Source organism: Sarcophilus harrisii, chromosome 5 (assembly GCF_902635505.1).
Source record: "Sarcophilus harrisii chromosome 5, mSarHar1.11, whole genome shotgun sequence".
Classification (NCBI taxonomy): Eukaryota; Metazoa; Chordata; class Mammalia; order Dasyuromorphia; family Dasyuridae; genus Sarcophilus; species Sarcophilus harrisii.
The window spans coordinates 111,062,787-111,085,418 of NC_045430.1; the positions used below are offsets into that span (position 1 = coordinate 111,062,787).

General features: G+C 32.8%; 1 protein-coding gene across 2 annotated transcripts in view; it reads right to left on the reverse strand.

Moving 5' to 3' along the window:
* Nucleotides 1–286: 286 nt before the first annotated feature.
* Nucleotides 287–22,632, reverse strand: part of EPS8 (epidermal growth factor receptor pathway substrate 8) — a 99,403-nt gene continuing 77,057 nt past the window's right edge. Inside the window, exons 17-21 of one of the 2 annotated variants that reach the window (XM_031938361.1) lie at nt 18,431–18,454; nt 13,830–14,055; nt 5,413–5,593; nt 4,233–4,362; nt 287–1,572 (exon numbers count right to left, since the gene is read on the reverse strand). In XM_031938361.1, coding sequence (XP_031794221.1) covers nt 1,459–1,572; nt 4,233–4,362; nt 5,413–5,593; nt 13,830–14,055; nt 18,431–18,454 — 675 coding nt within the window. In that variant the 3' untranslated portion in view covers nt 287–1,458. The remainder of the gene's footprint in view (nt 1,573–4,232; nt 4,363–5,412; nt 5,594–13,829; nt 14,056–18,430; nt 18,455–22,632) is intronic. The other variant, XM_031938360.1, reaches the window with a different exon arrangement.

Sequence of the window (22,632 nt, forward strand, 5' to 3'; positions counted from 1 at the left end):
AAAGACATTTAACTTGCAGTACTTGGAATCTAATGGAGGGCAAAGATATGTGCACAAATAACTATGCTAGAAAGAAGAGTGAGATAAGTACTAAGAGATCCAAAGGGCTCTGGGAAATTTGAGGAGAGATAATACTTTAACCCCTAAGACACAGGAAGAACAGAGAAGAAAGGCTTTAAAGGAAGTGTAGCCTGAATTGAACCACAAAGGGAATAAAAGATTATCACCACTACCTCACTCTTCAGTAAAAAAATAAATAAACAAATAAAAACAAACCCACAAATAATTAACATACAACAAATATTGTTTATTGCAGACTTTCAGTTGACATGTGAAGAAGGCACTATGAAAATTAATGAAACTAGATAATCTTTCTAAATGGATTTATGTTAAAATATACAACAATTGTTACATAGCCTCTGTTTATATATGTGAAACAATAGAACATTTAGTGACAAAAATCATTGTTTCCAAAAATAACGCATACTGGAAATGGGTTTTTTCTCCTTCTTCTCTCTTTATCTAAAATTAAAACATATATAAATTAAATACTTTCTTTCAGAAAGAAAAATTGACACAGATCAACACCTAAAATGGCCCAAACTTCTTTCTTACTATCTTCCTGCAAGTAAAGATGGAGGCTTTTCAGTTTAGGAAAAATACTGTGATACACATCAAAACATTTTTTCTGGTTATTTTTTAAATAATATAGTGTTTTTGCAAGTGTGTATTTGTGTACTTGTGTGTATATGTATGTATGTGTGTACATTTTTCCCTTGTGCTTTTTCATATAGAATGATTTGTAGTCAGTAAAACAGGAACTAAATAAAAAACGGGCTACAGATTGCATTCTCAATAGCTCCAGGAAAAACAGAACACCTCACAAAACATTTCTATTTATCAGAGGCCTTGTTGCACTTTTCAGTTCAAATGTTTCCTCTTTTCAGAGATTGGCATTAAGAACTTTAAATAAATCTGCACGTCCTGTCACTGAACATGTGAGATTAGAGACCTGAGTGAGCTGAAGTCCAAACCAAAGCAAGCGAATACTCCGAATCACAGATACCATTGTGACAGACCAAAGTTAAATGATTTGAATTAAGAGCCATATACATTTTACTACTGTCCCTGCTTTGTTGTTGCAAATCCAAAGCTACAAAATATGGCTGCTTCATTGTTGAGAGAGAATTAAATAATCAATTGAACAACACAGCTTTTATGTTGCTGGATGAAGTATTTTTACAGTTTAAAAAAAAATCATTTCAAGCTCTTCAGTTTTCTACAAGTATATGTAAAACACAGGCCCAATGGCACATTCAGCTGTTGACTCAGGTTTTCATTATTTCTCTATGGCAAAAAATGATGTGTACCAAAAAACTATCAACATGACATTCTCTTCATGGCTTCCTAAAACAAAGTATTTTGGAATAATGCCAAGAACACTGGAGTTAAAAATGATTAGTGACTGTTTCCTTCATCAAAAGATTCTACTCCTGAATCACTGGCAGCTGCACTAATTTTTTCTTGCCGTCTTCTCATAATTTCTTGTAGCTCAGAGCTCCCACTGTTGTCCTATAAAACAAAACAAATTCACAAACAATGGTTACTGGATTATGTGGGATGAAAGTCTGTAATGAAAATAACTCCAATAAGTATTCCCAAGTGCTTTTCAGCTAATAATAAGGTATGGATTTTGAGTTTAAAGACCTAGATCTGAGTTTTTCTCTGATTATTACTCATAGGTTGATCCTTCTCAGCACTCAGTTTCTTCCTCTCTAAACTGAGGGCGGGTTAGATTAGATGGTTTTTATGTTGCCTTCTAACTTTTAAATTTTTATTGTCATCTCCTATGAACATTACCTTTTGGGGTAAACTGAAGGCTCGCTTACCCATTAGCTCTGTTCTTTGGGTATGACTAAAGGAACTTTTAAATAGGAATCTGATTATTATGACAGACATATTTTTATTTAGGTGATTCTTCTGCCAGAGGCATGGATTCCTGCCAGAAAATAATTGATTTCCGATCCCTTTATTTCTGTTCACTTTTCCCCACTGTGATCTTTTATTCCTCTCTTGAAGGTAGGTTGACCCAAGGAACATTGTTTCACTGCTTTAACTGTTTGTGAATGGGACAGAAATAAGGGTTGCCTCAGTAGGTTAAGTTGTAGGCATGGAAGAACACATAGATGATATTTAGAGATCCTAAGTTGTAAATTTTGAAATTTCTATTGCTCCTTGAACAAGTAACTTACATATCTATAATAAAACCAGAATCCTGGGCACCACTTTAATATTTACACAGTATTGAAACAAAATTAATTCAGAAAGTTTGTAGTCAGTTTCTGTGATCAACAAATGGAAATTGGTCTTTATGAAACCAATAAGGCAACTGAGGCCTCAAACTAAATAATAAACCTTATACTAATTTTGAAAAATAAAATTTTTCTTTATTAAGAATGGTTATAAAATTGTTTTGGGCTGGCTAACTTCTCAAATGATATTATATTCACTTAGGGAGAATCCAGTTACAATTTCAATTTCAAACCATTACAACAATTCCAAATAATTTATCCTTTTTGATGTATTATACTTAAACAAAGCTACAGCAGTTCTGAAATCTAGCAATAAAAAGTATACCACTCATATAGCACACTTTCAGGATCCAAGGTGATTTAAAGGCCTTTACCCATTAAATTTGATAATCAATTTGATATAGAAGATAGAAGACAGGTCTCAGAGTTATGAAGACCTCTTAACAAATTAGCTACATGATTCAAAGCAAGTCATTTAATCTCTAAGCACAAGTACTGAGAGTCTAAGATGCTATTTTGCAAAGCAGGTTTGGTAGGAGTTTCCTTAGCATTTCTCTATATCAAGAAAATCATGGGCATAGTATACATAGGCATACATGTGCACACACACACACATACACAGAAAAGAAAGAAAGAGAGAAAAAAGGAAGGAAGGAAGGAAGGAAGGAAGGAAGGAAGGAAGGAAGGAAGGAAGGAAGGAAGGAAGAAAGAAAGAAAGAAAGAAAGAAAGAAAGAAAGAAAGAAAGAAAGAAAGAAAGAAAGAAAGAAAGAAAGAAAGAAAGAAAAGAAAGAAACAATTTTTCTTTAAGACATAACTAATGTCCTCAGCAAGATAAGATTTAATGCCTGATTATTAAAATGGTCTAGATCCCAGCTTCTTAAACTGTGGTTTGAGACCCCTCTTGTAACTGAATGTGGGGATTGTGAAATTGTGATTTATTATCAGTAAATGTTTGATTTGTATATCCATTTATATAGCTATTTACAGGAATCATGTAAAAATTTCTTAGAAAAGAAGATCACAAATGGAAAAGTTTAAGAAACGCTGGTGAAGATGACCTCTTATTAAGGTCCTTCCTAGACCTTTGATAGTATATTAAAACAGGGTATAATTAGCTTAGTATCTTAGTTTCCTGATATCAAACAAGAAGACAGAAATATAGGAAAGTTTTAAAGCTTTAAGCCAAAGCATGGATCCTTAATCCCTGTCCCTAATGCCCTGGAGATATGGCTTGGGTTCCAAATACCACCTCCTGTTTAAGGAAGATTTTCGCATCCCTGAGGAGTCAGATATGGTTTCATGATTCTTATAGAGTTCACAGTTGGGAGACCTAAGAGATTAGAGGAAAGTTCACCATGGCTTTGGGGATCCAAGTTAAGCACTGAGTCTCTAAAAGACCGAATGCCTTTGCCTCTTTGTCTTTAGATACAACATAGAATCCTTGGTCTGTAAAAACCAGCTGTCCATATTTTTCAAACTTACAATAGGGGCAACAAACTAAAATTTGGAGAGATTGGAAAGAAATTAGGGACAGGTAATTATCATGCCTAAAACCAAATAAACTTATGAGTTCTCCACACAAAACATGCATTTGAGTATTTAAAATTATGAATTATGCAAAAATTATTTAATTGACTTAGAATAAGACAAGGTTTATTAAAAGGCAGTCAGGCTCCATGGTATATAAGTAGTAAGATGAGAATACTCTACTGAGTGATCAACAATTCTGTAGGGGTCTTTGTTAAATTAAATGGCTATCAAGGATTTGGGGGTTTTAATCAAAAGCATTAATTTCACAAAAAGTAGAGACACAAATAATTTGTATAGCACAAGGAAATTATTCATGAGTGTAGCAGTGATTTTCTGTCTGCAGAACTATTAATCTGAAGGCAGTATTATTTATTTCTTCTGAAACATACCTCTAATGCAGCTTTCTGTACAGTAATTTGGCTAAAGACTCTTGCCCCTTCAGGGCAAACAGTCCTCAGTTCATCTTTATTGAGAGAGAAAAGTTGTGCACCAGTCAGCACTCCAAGGCTATTTACAGTTCTAAAAAAGAAAAGATAAAATGTTAAAATGCCCATGATAAGCAGAAATCATTAAAGAAATCACCCAGAAAAAGGATGTATGTGAGAAATTTATCTCTTCAATACAGGCCTTTTGGGAGGAGGGGAGCTGAAATTTTCCCTAACTAGAAATCTCTGCTTGCTATTAATCCTACACCCATTAACAGCATAGTTCAAAATGATGATGAACAGCATAGTTCAAAATGGAATGAAACATTCTGAAATGTTAATAGTGCCTTAGAAATCATTTCCCTCTTGTTTGCCTTCTTCTTTCCTTCCTGCATGATATTATATTCTAAATCTTTAAAAACTGGTCATCAGTGTACTGTGTGAAAAGCAATGTTCTATTATCCAGAACTAGATAGCAGGATATTTACATTTTGTCTCAGGGACTCAGGGGATATATCCCCCTCCCTCCCAAATCTACTGGGATTCTGCAGTTTGCCAGATAACTGGGAAATAAACTAAAAATAAATCAGTGTGTTTATTTTTTTTTTATTTTAAAAAAGCCTTTAGCTCATAGATAAGATCATGAGAAAAGGGTTACTAAGGCAGATGTGATCTGATATGTCAAATAATCTTTGGAGAAAGCTTATTTCTATCTGTCTGAGCAATGACGCCAGGGTAGGATACTTGTATGTATATTCTATGTGGCCTAGAGGGTCCTTCTGCTAACTCTAGTTGTCCTTTTACAAAGGGAGGGAATAAAGTAGGGACCCCAATGCAACTGTCAGTTTATTCTAAGGAACACAAAAATAAACAGATATTCTACAGATAGAAAGATGAGGCCAAGGACCTTGACTGTTTCTGCTTCTTTCAAATATTTTCATAGTTACAGAGTACAGAGTAAATAAAACAGTTATTTACTAAGGGGAGAATATAGTCTCCCATATAAAACCATTATTTAGCATCATGTTGGTGTTTTGGGAAAATAATAAGTTTGCCTTCTAGGACTTTATTTAACATCACTCATCTTAATGTTTTGAGGAAGAAGGAAACTTCTAAAAGGGAAAGTTTACAGAGTCAGACTTACACTGGGTTGAATCCCTTTGATTGTAACCACATTTTCACATCTTTTGGTGTGGAATCATAAGTGATATTGACAATGGGCACATTCTGTCGTGGCACATGAAATTTTTTCTGGGCAGCACTTCGACCGATTGTCAGTCTATGAATAAGCTCATCTTGTACTTCTTCCATCTGAGATTTCCTCCCTACAAATTAAAATTTTGCACCTTTAATCTCTTAGATTACAGAGTTCAGATTTTTAGAAATGAAAGACACCATGGAGATCATATTATAATAGGATGAGGATCCTATCATTACAGATCAAGACCTGGAAGGAACCTGAAAAGCTACTTCATCTAACCCTTTCATTTGATGGACAAGGAAATTGATGCTCAGAGAGGATGTTGAGGATTTTACAATTTAGCCAGTCACACTTGGCAAGGATCTGAGGTGGAATTTTCATGTCTACTGACTCTTTTCCACTGCACCACCCTGTCTGCTCTTCATTTGTATCTTCAGGTTGTATCTTGGCCAAGTACTGACTCAAGATTATAGAGTCAGTAGTGATGAAGTCAGGCCTGATTTCCTGAATTATTATTTTAGTATCCTTGAATACACAGTTTTGGGTAACACATAGTTTTTACTACTTTTTGTTTCAAAGAGAATTGGATGAGAGTAGAAAGAGGCTAAGAAAAAAAACCAGACAAAATATTCACTAACACAATTAGATTCTTCCCCCTAATTTAGTCTCCCTTAAAAACAAACTCAAAAGAACTAAAACATTTTCATCTTCAGAGATGATATACCAGATAGAACTTTTTTTATAGTTCCTAAGATAAATCAATTTGCATTGTTATACCCCTCCCAAATGTCTATATTTTGTAAGATCAAATCTTGCTTAAATAACTGAAGTTTGAATTTTACAAGTGATAAGGAAAACACCTTATTCAATTTTTAGGCAGATATAATTATAAAGCAGCTTTTCCTTATTTAAACTGAATATCCCATCCTAAATCTATACTCTAGAACCTTGTTCTACACTTTGGGAACATGTTAAATACTCTTTTGATTTTTAGATGCTGATATTTCTTTCCACTAATTTGAAATAAAAAAACATACTGACATTATAGTCAATTGCTCGTTATGTCTACAATGTTTTTGTTTATATGATAAAACTTATACATGGGTTAGTAGATCTTTTCCTCATTTCTTCCTGTTCTATTTTGACAGAAGCAGAGTAGTATATGAGCAGTGGGCAATAATGGGGAAGGTTCTGGCCATGATGAGCTATTGCCAAAAATACACAGTCATCTGTGTCCACCTTGACAGCAAAATCTGTTTCTAAAATGTAGATGAAATTCAAAAATTAATTCAAGAAACTACATAAAAACAATTTAAAAGAGGAAATAATTATAAACAGGCTGGGTTTACAAAAAAGAAAATAAAAGGGCATACTTAAAACCCATCTGCTTGTATGACCTCATCAGTGTGATAAATCTAAAATTCTTGAAGTACTACAAAGGAAAACCATTATGTAAATATAAGGTATTGTTATATTATTTGTAAAGGAAACTAAGCATATGGATAATTTTCAACAGGTTTGTTTATGTTTTATATGCCAATAAGGAAATATCATCCCTCCATTTAATGAAAAGCAGACAAATAGTGAGTCATAATGTCAGGAGGTTTCTTAGTTCCTCATAAGATTCTAACCATGCTTTTCCCCCATTGGATTATTCTCCATTTCTGCACAACTGGACATAATACATACTGTTCTAACCTATAAACTGTTCTAAATAGAGATTGGGTTCTGATGAACTTTGATCTAAAGAACAGAACTAGAGGTCTATAATGTCAAGGATTACCATGTTGAAAGGAAATAAACGAAACTCTTCAGACTTAATTAGGAAAAAAATCATGGGGCTGTGATTTTCTAAGAGGAAACTCCTCAGGGTATACTAGCAGGAATATTCTTTTGGAATTTCTCATTTAAAAACATTGTTTTGTTTGCTTCTTTAAATAATAAAAATTGAAAACACATGTAGTACATAAACACATATACCCAAATACCCCTAAATCCAACTTTCAAGGCCTCTTTTAATTTCACTGAATGTTATTCCTTGTTCGTGTAAAAATATAACCCAACAACAACAGTCTTTCATGAGCTTCCTACTATACAAAATTGTAATTTACAAGAATTAAGATCTAAGAATTTCAATAGGACATCATCCTTAAGAAAGCAAATAAAAATATAAATCAACTGTTTTATTTCCTTTTTATTCAAAATAAATTAGGACAGGCCCAAAGGAAACAGATTGGCATAGAGAAAAGAGCATAGGATTTAGAGACAGAAAACTTGAGTTCAACAGCCAGGTACACCACTTACTACTATGTGACATCCTTAAGCCTATTTCATCCATACCTGTAAGAAGTGTTTTATAAACTTCATACTATTATGTAAATATAAACAACTATTACTATTATTCTCAAAAGGTTCCCTCACCTTACAAGAGATGATATGGAGAGGAGAGGAGAAGAAAGGGGGGGGGGAGGAGAGGAAAGGAGAAAAAAAGAAGGGAAAGGAGAGGAAGGGAGGAGAAGACAGGGTAGGGGAAGAGAGAAGATTCACAGGATAAAACTTTGGAGAATAACCACATTTAATAAGAGGGAGATGGCCGCCTGAGGAGTAGTCAGAAAATAACCAGAGAATGTGATAAGAGCAATGCAGAGTCCAAAGGAGAAGAAAGTACAGGAAGAGGAAAGGATCAACAGTGTTAAAAGCTATTGGGAGGTTAAAGACATTGAAGACGGAAAACACATACACACACACGGATTTATCTGTTAGTAGAAAATGCACTCTATTGATTGTACTAAATAGCCTCCTCTAATGTGGAAAAGAGGAGAAGAAAAAATCTATGTGAATATATTCAATATTTTCAATAAAGGGGGAGGTGAAGTGAAGTCTTAAAAGAGGAATGAATGAATGAACAAGCATTTATTAAGTGTTTATTCTGTGCAAATAATTTTTTAAGCAATGCAGACACGAATTGAAAAAGCAAGACTCTTTTAGTTAATAAAGATGGAAAGATTCAGATATAAATCAAATGAAAAAGTCCCATGATCCTTGTTGGTAACTCTGGGGAATGAAAATAAAAAGAGATGATGATCAACATGGCAAGTTTTGTAGAAGAAGAGAAAGGCACAAAGGGTAGATGTAGTTTGGATAATGATGGGGATCAAGATATCTTCTAAGATCCAAGTAAGGAGCAGAGGATGAGTGAAGATGCAGAAGTTTATAGATGTGAGGGGCATGAAGAAGGGAATAAACATTTATATAGCACCCACTACATGCCAGGTATTGTGCTTTAGAAGTATCATCTCACTGGATCCTTACAACAACCCTGCAAGATAGGTATTATTGTTATGTTATAATTGAAGAAACTGAGGCAAACAAGTGTTTTTCCCAATGTCACATAGCTAGTAAGTATTTGAGACTAGATTTGAACTCAGATCTTACTGGCTCAACACTAGCCACTGTACCAACTTTGTTGCTTCTTATATGAAAAAAAGAGAAAGATAAAGAAGTTTATGGTTCAACCCTGAAGTCAGGAGGACCTGAATTCAAATTTGACCCCTGACACTTACTACTTACTGGCTGTGTGACTTTGGGCAAGTCACTTAACCTCAATTGCCTCAGCAAAATAAATAAATAAATTTAAAAATAAACAAATAAATGAATGAATGGATAAATAAATAAATAAAACCTAATGATAAATGTGCTTGTTATTTTCTATAAGGGAGGAAGGTGAACTAAGGTCTTAAAAAACAAATAAGTGAATGAATAAAGAATTTATTAAGTTTTTACTATATGCAAAGCACTTTATTAAGTCATATAAAGTAGAAAAGCAACATTTTGCTCTCAAGGAACTCATATAATTCTAACATTAATCAATGTTTTAGCTGAAAATCAGATGGAAAAATCCCATGGTCTTTAAGGTAGAGTTGCAAAACAGATAGTAAGGCCATTTCTACTAATAAAATCATTTCTGTGACAGTGCTAAGGACTGTGGTGGCAAAAACTTTGCTTTCTTCGGCTTCAGTGAATTGTGGCTCTCTAAAGCACTCATTAGAACAAGTTACAAGATAGGATTTCCACAGAACTTGCTTCCAAATATTGTTTGAGGGATATTAGGCTGAGAATAATACTATCCCTAAACTTCTTGGGCTGTGTCCATAAGGGTCTGAGGAAAAGTGCTCTCTCTCCCTCAAGGTACCTTGTTGCTATAGTTAGGCTGGCTTGCTTCTCTCTGTGTGTAGTTGTGAGTTGATAATTAATTGGTGGGGATGACAGTTCCTTTTTCTGTAGGATTTATTTCCTTAGATGATAGCTTGACTGAAAGCAGGACCAGTGTGTCTGAAGGTGATACCACATCTAGGATACCTGCTTATTTGTAGCAGCTGATTAGGAGTTGCTGCTGGTAGGGATGGGGAAGGTAGGCTTCCTCTCCACAAAAATTTCTTTTCTCAATAATGGCTGTGGAAGATAAATTGGAGACAGGTCTAATAAATTGTGATGAACTGTTAGTCCTAGACTTGTAGAGGAAAGTTGGTGCAGTTTTTTTGTGATGTATGGCAGGGGCCAAATGAAGATGAATTAAACAATTGCTGTGATGTAGTGAGAACTCATGTGGCATTAGGCAACCAAATTTGAATTGGATCCAATTTGAATGATTCTATTGACTTTCTCTAGTAGTATCCAGTAGTTTGTGAGTGGAACAGGAAATATAAAGAATTGAGATGACCCAAGATTGAGGACTAGTAGATTATGAGCAACAAGGAGACAAGAGGGCAAGGGATTCATCAAGGTGCCTTATTGAACTAGTTAACTCTAGGATTAACATATAAAAGGAAGAAAGTAAGAAATGAATAGATGAGAAATACTAGAAAAATGAGGAAGTACTGAGGGATCAGAGGTCACAGTGAGGATATAAAGCAAATAGAATGTGAGAGTGGGAGAACTTGTAGGATACAAGGTGTGGTTCAGAGAGCAATATTTCAGTTAAATTGTGAAGGTAAAATGGTTGTGATGATAGAAGATTTAAGGTATCATTCATTACTCTTGGAAGTGCATGAGGCAGAAGAAAAACTTAAATCATAAGACATTATGTTAATGAAAGAGGAGGCTAGTGTAATAAAAAATTATGAGCACAAATACCGTAGTCTTGAAAATTGGCAACAAGATTTCTTACAAACGCATTATTGAATAATGGAGTGTTGACTAGAGATTGACAAATGATAGTAACTAAGATCACACTAATATAGAGAAATGGAATGAACTTCAAAAAAAAGAGATGCTAGTAAAGTGATGGGCTAAAACTGGCAGTGAGGAAGTCCAGAGACAAGGTATAAACAGTATTGAATAGAGAAAAAAGGGGGTAAAAGGTATTTTAAAAAGAAACACTTAATTTGTGAATATAAGCTATTTAATCTTGCAGAAATTCAGTTCTCATTTAAAATTTTAAAAATTAATTTTAAAATACCATTTCTGCCATTTCTGTGTATGCTTGCCCTAATACAGCTGGTTTTCCCTTTTTGTTCATTTTGTCATTAACACCTCCTTTATAAGTATATTCTAGACTGTGATGTTAGAATCCAAATGTTGTAGCTCTACTGTCCTTGATACTGAAGAGATAGTAATGTAAATCTTTACAGGTCATTTCTATCTTTCATTTGCTTGGTTTCCTTTCAATTTCATACTTAAATGATGCTATAATATCTTTATTTAGTTGGATTTGTCACCGATCTTTCTTTAAATTGGTTTTTCTCCTCTCCTCACTGACTCTTACTATTTTATGAGGCACTAATGATTTTGCCATCATTTTTCGTAAGTTTAAAAAATGCAATTGATATCCTTTGTTTTTATATCACCTTCATTTCCAAGTTTATGACTCCCCCACCCTAGTCCTAAGCCATCTCTTGTAATAAAGAATAGAAATAACTGCAACAAAATAAGCAGAACTATAGGAACAATGTATTCAATGAAAATCTCTTGAAGAGGAAATTTTTTAAAAAAGACTTTAGAATACCAATAATTGCAAAACAGGGGTTCAAAAAGATGAATATAAACACCCTACTCAAGTAGTGACAGATTAGGTGCTTAATGAAAATTTTCAGAGATCCATTTTCAGGCATGATTGATGTGGGAAGTTGTTTGTTGAATTATGCAGTTATGTGTGAAGGATTTTTTTTTTCTTTAAAACAAAATCTGCTCAATTTTGGTGGATAGTAGAAAAGATAGATTAATAAGAAAAAAACTTTATTTCAAAATAAAAATAGTAAAAATTTTTAAATTGAAAGGAAAGAGGAAAAAAAGCAGTACATTAAAATTAATGTCAAATTAGTCTGCCAGTATATAATAAATTCCCTACCTAGGAGTCCCCGTTTCTCCAAAAGGTTTTACAAATAAATTTATATTTAACAATATATATTTTCCTTAGTTCCTATAATTCTCTATTTAGCAAATAGTCAAATGGTTATTGAAGGACTTTTTAGGGTTTTGGTTTATCTGTTTAATTTTTTCAGGGTGGGGAAAATCTTTTTGTTATAGCAAGAGATTTATATTAGTTCAATGGTTAATTTTGATATTATACTGGCTAGCCAATCCCCAATTTTCATTACTAACAATTTTGTTAATTAAATCAGATTTGGAATTGTTTTAATTATACTCTATATCCCTTTTAAAATTTTTTATTCCATTTTATAACTTTGAGTTAATTCTTAGTTTTTACAAGTTGAAGGTATAACTATACGTATTTAGCCGATTCATAAATTATTTTTACATCAATAGCCATTCAATTAAAAATAATCGATGAAATATTTTGTGATTTTATCCAATATTTACCATATTCAATCCCTTCTGTTTTTTTCCATAAAAACTATTCATAATATATGTACAGAAAGTTTCTGTGTAGCAAAAAAAAGTTGGTCTTTCTTATTCTTTACTTCTGAATTATATTTTTCATTGCTTTCATTCATTTTAACCTTTGCATTGAAGTTCCCTCATATCAAATTATATGATCATTTAACTGAAGGTTTATTGAGTTCTTTAGAGAATTTCTCTACATCTGCAACAGATATCAGTTTATAAACTTTCTCTTCTTCCTCCATCCAGGATTTTTTCAAAGAGAGAAGAAATCCAAGAACAGCCTGAGAGAATGGGAGGGGCAACTGAAAGTTTTTGTAGAGAAATAGGGAAGCTAGACAGGAAGAGATTTAAAATTAGGAAGAGGAGAATGATTGTAGATTCCAGTCGCCAGAGAAGAGTAAAGGATCAAGGATATTGAAGGCATAAATATTAGTAAGAAGAAAGGTCACCTCTTCACCAAAGAATGGAGAAGGTGAGATATGATATCAATGAATTTTAGGATATAAGATATATAGGAAGAGGAAATTCATTGTGAATTCCCTGCAGCAATCTCCCAGAGGTGCTGGGGGGAACAAATGAGATATTTGTTAAGTTCTTAGTACAATGTTTAACACATAGCAGGAACTTAAAAAATATTTGTTCCCTCCCTTTTCCTATTCCTGTTAATTTTGTAATTTTTGTAAAATATATGGCAAGTTCTTCTTCAGAGAGAGAGATAGTAAGACAGTAAGGGAATAAGATAAAGTTTGGGAGAATCTGGAAAGTAGAATAAGTTCAATTGTGGAAGACTGAAAGGATTGTCTTGCTTAACTAAAAACTTAGTTAAAATTAAATAACAAATTAGAAGAGGATCCAGCCAATATATTTATAAAACTTTTCCAGGATTATTCAGCAGTATATGAGTAAGAGTAGAGAAAGTGGAAGAAAGGAGTAATCCAGGGGTTTTGGAAATGATTGATGGTAGCTTCAAGATTAGAGTGTAGTTGACAATCTAACTCTAAGGTCAAGATTGTGAAGGGAGAAAAATGAAGCCTGAGCAGCGGTGATGGGCAGAAAGAACATTGAAGGGATGAACAGGAAGCAATGAAAACAACTTTAAGGTGAATGAGATCTGGAAAAATATGGAAGAACAGAAACTGACAGTAAAATATGGGAAATGTCAGACTTCCTGATCACGAATTGAAAAATATATTAAATTATGATTGTCAGTACATGCATTTGAAGTAGAACAAAGGTGTCTATTATAACAAATAAAAAGATTGATTACTCAGGTTGCTGGAATGTTTGTGGGGGATCTAAACATGCATACTAAAGTCCTCGAATATTAGGGCAAAGTTTCCTTTCAATAGGAGACACTGTGCTTCTTAAATAGGTTTTTCAAACCATTTGAAAGACAATATATAACAGTATACAGAAATATATTTATGTTAAAAATTCATCACTTGTAATAAAATTGGGAATGCATTTAATTCATTCACTAAATCATAGATATTTTCCCACCACCTTCAGAAACTTACGATCTGCAGGAAGCTGTTTATGTCTCTGGCTGTCTCGCACAATACTGCCTGCGCTGTCACTGGAGTTGCTGTTCTGGCGAGTTACATTTGTTGGTACCTTTGACACATTAATAGGAGCTGGTACAGATGGTGGAAGAGGGATAGGGGCTGTTATTGGTGCTGGAGGAGGTGGAGAAGGAGCTGAAGGAGTATCAGTGGGTCTGGGACCATAGTCCATCCTTTGTTTCTAAATAGAATCCCAAAAGTATTAGTTTACCACCAAAGATTAAATAACAATAACAACAACAATAACAACAAAAAACTGTGAATCTTTATATAGCTATATATAGCTGACATTTTTACAGAGCTTACTATATGTTAGGCACAGTGCTAAGCTCTTTACAATTACTATGGCATTTGATCCTTATAACAATCTTAGGAGGTAGATACTATTATTAACCCTATTTATAGTTAAGGAAACTGAGGCAGAGGTTAAGTGACTTGCCCAGGATCATAAGCTAATGTCTGAAGCCAAATTTGAACTCAGATTATTTTGACTTCAGGTCTACCACTCTTTCCACTGTACCAACCAGTTGCCCCATAGAGGTCCTTCAATAAGAAATCATTGGGTATATTATTTTCAATTTCTTTTCAACCACAGACACTGTTTCCAAAATGCCACAGGTTATATCTTGATAAAGATGCAATTTTTAAGGACTTTATTTATAGCACAATGTTAAAGTCCAAATTAGTAACACAGTATTAAGTTTCCAATAAATACAAAAACTTCAAAAATATTACAAGTTCCTCACACATCAGTTTATTTACATCAATCCAATCTAGGGTTATTTTATTAATTATTGTAATAGTCATTCAAAAGTCAATATCCACTGCAGCAGTAAAATATCATTATACTACATGTTCTTTATTTTAAATAAAAATGTGGCATAGAGGAAGATATAAACTCAGATAATTGAATGATTTCACATCTTTCTCCCATTCCATAAGAAGGTGATGTTGCTTTTGGGAGATCAATGAAATATTGTTTAATAATAAAACATCATAATGCTATTTATGGTAGACTACTATTTTTCAAATGATTTCCCTTTCTATTATTACTTTATGGTATTATGCCAAATGAGACACTCTTCTTATTAAAAAAGCAATATTTTGGAAAGTCAAGTTAAATTTATAATATAGTCTTTATCTTTACACTTCTGATTATAGCTTCTAAATAGAAACAAAAATATTAATATGGAATTTTTTGTATTAAAATTTAGATAGATTTAGTATAAATGTAATGGTTAGATTATTTTAATTGATCTTAAAATGATTACAATCTGTAACTATTACAGTTACTGAAAAAATGTAATCAAAATGCTGTATCTAAAATAATCATTTCATTTAATTGACAAATGTACTATGATATACTCCAAATTTTTAAAAACTACCCTTTTCAATATTCTAAGAGATCTTGCATTATTAAAACATCAGGACAAGTATAAGTACCATGAGATATAAAAGGAAATTCCAGTTAATACCTTTTTTAAAAAATTGACAATTCTAGCAGAAGTACATTTGCTTTCAATACTGTACTGGCACAAATATAAGACAAAATTAAATATTTTAATAGGGGACGAGTGACTTGAAAATGCACATAAGCCAGTGTTTCATTTAAATATGATCCAGAAAATTACCACTTTAATTCTTTGTAACTTTTTCTTCACAGTTGCACTTTGGAATGCTGATTTAGGAGTGAATTTTTAAATTTTATGATATTACTCTAAACTGTGCCTTTTATATGTCAAGGGGTAAAGAAACAGTGAGAAAGGATAGAAGAATCAGGAAAAAAAATCAAGAAGTACCAAATATGATAAGGGGAAACATGTTAATTCTACTAAAAGTCATATAATTCTTCCTACATTTGTGCCAATAGATAAAGCAATTACAGAACTATGAATGGCAAATACTACCAAAATAAATTGTTTATAAACAAAAAATCCAAGAGATATAAGATATGTCTTTAACATGTTAACTCTAATACATAGTAAATTCTGAGCTGTCATGTTCACAAATATTTCTGAAGCAAAATTAATAACAATTAGCATTTATATAGCACAATAAGGTTTTCAGAGGTCTTTAAAAATATCTTTTTTCTATCCTAATAAAAACCCATATTCCTATTTTTTTCAGAGGAGAAATTGATGCAGAGAGCTATGGAGTGTATTGCCCATAGTCATACAGCTAGTTAAGTGTCTGAATTTAACTCTGGTTTTCTGTATTTTAGTTACTCTGCTCCATTCTTTGGGCCATTTAATTACTTTAAGAAGTATAAAAGATTAAAACCTTTTTAGAGTTCAAATTTGGAAATGCTCATTGATGTGAATGCTCCAATGCATTGGCATTTACTCTCCTCACAAAACCAAGAACCACTAGTGTTTGCTATTCTGTAAGTGATTTCATTAAAACAAATAAACAAAAAATTGAAAATATTGGGTGTCACTGTCACAGCCGAGTATGAAGGCAGATATTCTAAAATCTTTCTGCCTCAAGTGTCTGACTTTGTTTCATAATAAAATTGCCAGGTAGAGATAAAGGGGAACAGGACAATTTAGGGAGTGATAGAGGTTATATAATACACAGAAGAAGGAGATATATGTAATCATGCACCTTCTACAAGTAAAGAGACCAAATTTTTTTTTACTTTATTAAAAAAAATCCCACATAAAAATTCTTAAATGATTACATTTACTTAAGATTTGTCTTTTTAGGCACAACATTTTTATTTATCAAAGCAGTAAGAAATAAATCACAAAATACTGTCATCCCTTCCTCATTTCCCTCAACTCATCCTCTTTTCTCAGTTAGAACAATATCCAAGGTTGCTTATTATGAAAAATAAACATTGTTTGATATTGGTTTGGGAGTGTTATTTGGGAGAGAAAAATGAACCAGTATTTATTTCTTAACTAATCTTTATCTCTCTCTCTCTCTCTCTCTCTCTCTCTCTCTCTCTCTCTCTCTCTCTTATTTCCCTTTCCTTTTATCTTTATCTCTTACTCTCTTTGTTACAGAAATGAAGAGTTCTTAGCTCCAATGAATTCTAATTCTGTAGAGCAGTGGTGTCAAATGCGAATGAAATGGGGCTCAGTAATCTGTACCAGGCCATATAATGACTTAGTTTTAAAATGTAATATGTTCTATATTTTATTACATATTTATTTATTTTGCTCAATATTTACCAATTACAATTTAATCTGGTTCAAGATCATTTGGGAGTACTGTGGGTTGCATATTTTTATACCTCTTCTGTAAAATGTATCAGGTGCCTGGAATTTTTTCTCCCTGGGTTTCTTAAAAAGATGGGAAGAAAAATAAAATTTTCTATAAGAACACAGCCTTTCCAACTTCCATGAACTGATACTGAGTGAAGTGAGAAGAATCAGTAAAACATTGTACACAGTAAAAACAGGATTATTTGATGATCAATTGTGAGGGTCTTGGCTCTTTTTAACAATGAGATGATTCAAGGCATTTCCAATAGAGTTGTGATGGAGAGAGCTGTCTGCACCCAGAGAGAAGACTATAGGGACTGAATGTAGATCACAGCATTATAATTTCACCTTTGTTGTTGTTTGCTTGAGTTTTTTTTCTTTCTTTCTCATTTTTTCCTCTTTTGATCTGACATTTCTTGTGCAGTATGATATATGAGGAAATATGTTTAGAAGAGGTGCACATGTGTAACCTATATTGGATTACTTTGTGTCTCTAGGGGAGGAAGGAGGTGGGAATTTGGGCAAGGTTTTGCAAAGGTAGATGTTTGAAAACTATCTTTGCATGTATTTTGAAAAAGGACTTTTAAAAAGAATATAACCTTTGCATTATTTCAAACTTTTTCTTGTTATTTTTCAGTCATTTCAGGCATATCTGACTCTTTGTAACTCCATTTTTTTTTGGCAAAGATACTAGAGTGGTTTACCATTTTCTTTTCTAGATTATTTTATAGATGAGGAAGCTGAAGCAAAGAGGGTTAAGTGACTTGCCCAGGATCATATCATCTTTCTATCTGAGTTCAGATTTGAACTAAGGGTCTCCTGACTCCAAGTCTGTGTTCTATCTCCTGCTCCTTTCTCCAAATATACTACTCATAATAAAAATGGTCTAGGTTGTTCTATCATTCTAAGGGACAGAAGTTTTAGGAAAACAAGTTAAGTCTGATGCAAAAGACTGCTTCATTTTTATCTCACCCAATTTCTAGCACAGTACTCTGTACTTAGTAATGCTTAAAAATTGAATAGAATCTAATTGATTTTTTTCACTGATTGTGTAATTTTAGGTATTTTATAAGTCAAAATAAAACTCAAATATTAGTGGAGCTTGCTTAGAAGGCAAATCAAGGGCTAGACAGATGTATATGAAGTCATAATACTATTTTATAAAGATTACTTTGTAAAATTTAAAGCTGCAATGAATTTATAGGCTCTTGTTCTAAAAATCTAGAAGAAACTGAAGACTCTCGCTATAACTAAACATAGTTGACACATATCAAGTGATGAAAAGCCAAAAGATGAATCCAACCAAGTAGTTTAAAAACAAATTTTCGTGAAGGAAACATGCATTACCTCAGACAGCTCTCCAAGTAATTGCTATTAAGAAAATGGAGCAAATCATATACATCAGATGAGAAAATAGAGACAATGAAGAAAACAATATTATGATTACATGTTATATATGAAAACAAAAAAAAATACTTTAGTTTTTTTTGTTTTGGAGGTTTTTTTTGGTTTGTTTTTTTTTTTTTTTTTTTTTTTTTTTTTTTGCTAATGAAATTCTTTGGAACTAATACTGGAAGCTTTTCTGATTGGTCCTCAATACTACTACCTATTGTAGGAAATTGAAAACCAACACAAAAATAGGCTTTGTTTTGTTTTGTTCTGAAAGCACTATTAGCTTAAATCTTAGGTTTAGACTATTGAATAATAAAATAAAATGGGCTTCCATCTTATTCTTCCTTTTTTATAACTTAGGAGTAAGAAAATGCATACTTTATTAGACAAGTTTTCCTTGATTTGGTTTTTTTAGGTTTTTTATTTCTTTCTGTTTTTAAGGATTAAACTTAGTTACATTTTCTAGAACCCATAAAACCCATAAAAAAAGATTAGCATGACTATGCTGTTGACTAACAGCTCCTATTTTCTTTGCAGAAAATGCAGGGGCAATGAGTTTCAAACAGAAAACTTGACTATATGGGATTGTACACTGGTGACAGAATTTGGAAACTGTCAACCCTCTATGTGAGAAACTGAAGTGTTATAATTTAATACATATTGTAGGAAAATAGTTCAGGAGAGAACAACTAATATTCAAAGATCCTTTGACAGACAGAATAAATTTGAAAAAAAGAATGATGTATACTAAAAGAGGAGAAGTAGAAGAAGTAGAGACCTAATGATGTATAAGAGTACTGATATCATTCAGTATCTTAGACAACCAACAATCCATGAATATTGCAATTAATTGTTAGTGTCTTCTCCTTCAAATTATTTTTTATTCACTTATCTGTACAGAATGATATTTCTCAGTAGAATAAAAGCTTCTTTGAACTAATGGCTGTCTTGATGTTCACCTCTTTATTCATAGGGCTTTCTTTGCACATGGTAGGAATTGAAATCATTTTAATAAATTCAACATTTATCTAGTGCCATGTGGGCAGAGTATACTCAGTCTATATCCCATAAATACAAAAAAAGCCCATCTCCCTTTCTCTATCCCTACCCCAACCACACCTTCATAAACCTCTGAAAATACTCAATTGAGTCTTAAAATTGCTGGAGAGAAAAATAATATAGAAACAAGCCTATTATCCCACAATTAAAGGAAAAGCTTAAAAATGTAAAAGACACTGGAAGTGGTATCACAATGGCATATCTATTCATGCTAAAATATAACTGTAATATGACATCATATCATTCTCTGAGAAAAATGTTTTTGTGGCACAAAGATGAAAGAGCATGAGAGCAATATTTAATGTGAAGATGTCAGAGACAAGGAAAGAAAAGGAACTAACATGTACTTTTTATCCAGAGCAAAATCTTGAGGGGACATAAGCTTCTTCTTCCAGCAAAGTTTGTTAAAAATCAAAGCCTCTTTTATTTAAAAGTAAAAAGAGTTATAGAGAATTGGTTCATATATTATTTTTCTTAATGTGAAATGCATGGGTTTAGCTCATTTTCAAAGGTGAAAATCACTTTACTTAGCTAACTTCATATTGTGCTTTAATTAAGCCATTTCTATTCTGAAAAACTGAACCCTACATTCAGAGAATTCTAGGTGTATTCATGCCAACTTACATAATAGAAGTGATGTTTGAAAGGAGAAATTAGTTTGAAATAATAAATTGAATTATTGAGTAATAAAATGAGTTGCCCGCAGTTGGAAAACAAACTTATGGCAGAGTCACTTCCATCTCCCATTCTGATACTTTTCTAGTGATATCATTTTGTCATACAAAGCACTATGCTGATTAACTTTTCCCCAAAACTCTTGCTACCTTTATCTATATTTCTGTGTGAGTTTTGTTACCTCTTTTGCTAAGTTTTTAGAGGTATCAGGAATGAGCATAATGTCAGCCCTACAACCCTACAGAGTAGGCAGACACATGATGTGATTTCATAGTAACTAAGAAATGGAAGAGACTCAGAAGAAACACCTTATCCAATCTGTCCATAACTTGCAGCCCATTCAAGATTGCTGTCAAGTGGCCACTGAGTTTCTGCTTAGAAAACCTCCAGCAATGGAGTATCTTGGAAACTTACAAAGTAACTCATTCCAAATACAAACAACTCAAATTGTTGTTTCTTGTATCAAGTTTAAATCTACTTCTCTTTTAACTTCCATTCTTATTCCTGGGTTTGATTTTTGAACCCAAGCTGCATGATATAATCTCTCTCCTATATTAGATCCTCTCAAATATTTAAGCATACTAGAATTATTATTTTTAATGTATATAAATTAACACTAATCAGTAGACAAGTATATATATTTTTTATTATTCTTTTTTAGTAATACATTTTTCAGTGCAGGTTCCCCAAGTCTTTCTTTGGAAAGCAATTACTTTTAGTTTCCTTGGATCTCTGACATAAGGGACTCCCAGAGTTTCAGAGCTGAAAAAGCCCTTAAAATGGTCTAGTTCAATTTCTTGTTTTATAGAGAAAACTGAGGACCACAAATTAAGGTGACTTCCCCAAGCATATCTCAATGCTTGCTTGATAGGAAAGTTAGCATCCAAGATATTAGGAGCACAGTGGTAGCAACAAACATGGAGGTTTACTGGATTAAAGCTTCCCTTGCTATTGTTGTTTGGTTATTTCAACCATGTCTAACTCCTCATAACTCTTTTTGGAATTTTCTTTGCAAAGACATTGTAGTGGTTTGTCATTTCTTTCTTTCTATAGCACTTTTTTTTTTACAGAAGAGGAAACTGAGGTAAACATGGATGATTTGCCCAATGTCACACTAGTTTGAAGCCAGATATAAAGATTTTGAAGATGAGTCTTTCTGATTCCAGGCCCAAAACTTTATAAATTACACCTAGTTGCCCAAGAAGGTTCTCTGTGTACCAGTAAATTCAGATCTACTAGTTGAGAAATCCTATTGGCATTTTATCAATGATGTGGCCCAAATTTTGTCACAGCTACATTGAGTTGCAAGTGTTTATCAATTGAGACTTTTCTGTGTGTATCAGAGATATTTTTGACTGAGGAAATCTATATCTTCCTCAGATTAATGCTTTTAAAAGCATGAAGTACATAGAGTTATAAAAGAAAGCAATCATATTGAAAATAAATTTGTCAAAAATGTATTTTTGACTGGGACTTTTTCCTGAGGCCCAGTTTCCTCATTTGGAAAATGAGAGACAGTGGGGAGTTGGACTTGCATGCTCCTAAGTTTCTTTTCAGTTGTAGATGTATGGTCCTATGACCTTATATTATCACTTCTAAGGGAAATCAGAGTGGCAAGATGATTTATGTAACTGCTTATTACCATGCATTGCTGCTTATATTATTGGAATTAAATCAGTTTGTAAAATTCATAAAATAACAATTTCACTGCTTTATCAATTTTAGGAAAAAAATTCCAAAACATAGCCTAAGCAGAGTAAAATCATCATGATCACATAAGTTTCTCTAACATAAATGGAAAATTTTTGACCTTCAAAATGAGACAAAGATAGAGAGAAGGAATGAATGAACCTAATCTTAAAAGAAAGTAATTACTTTTTTAAAGTAAGGCCCAATGCTAAAACAAATCAAAACTAAAACTTCTCCCTCCTACACATACACACACACACACACACACACACACACACACACACTTAGTCACTCATGCACACACAGTTTTAACACACTTTTTTTTTTCTATCACTACATGTACAATCACAAACAGAAATGTGCATATTTAATTCAAATCCTACTGAAAAGTTTTTAAAAAGCTAGGAATGGGCAACTCTCAGATGAAACACATTTATCATCAGAGAAGAAAGACAAATTTAAAAATTTTAAAAGTCTCTGAGCTAAATCAAAATTGCTTGTGAACATGAGAAGTTATTTACAGAAACTCCAGATAAATGGTGTCATTTGAGATATAGTTTTGCTTAGAAGAAGGAAATGTACTTGTTGTTTAGCAAATGTCTTCCAGCCCTTTGCATGAACATTTCTGGCTTATGACTTGGCTTATGATACTAGCCAGAACACAGAAGTATAGAGTCAAACCCAATTGAAAAGCAAAATAAGATCTGTGGATCTTGAAAAGTAGAAATCTGGAT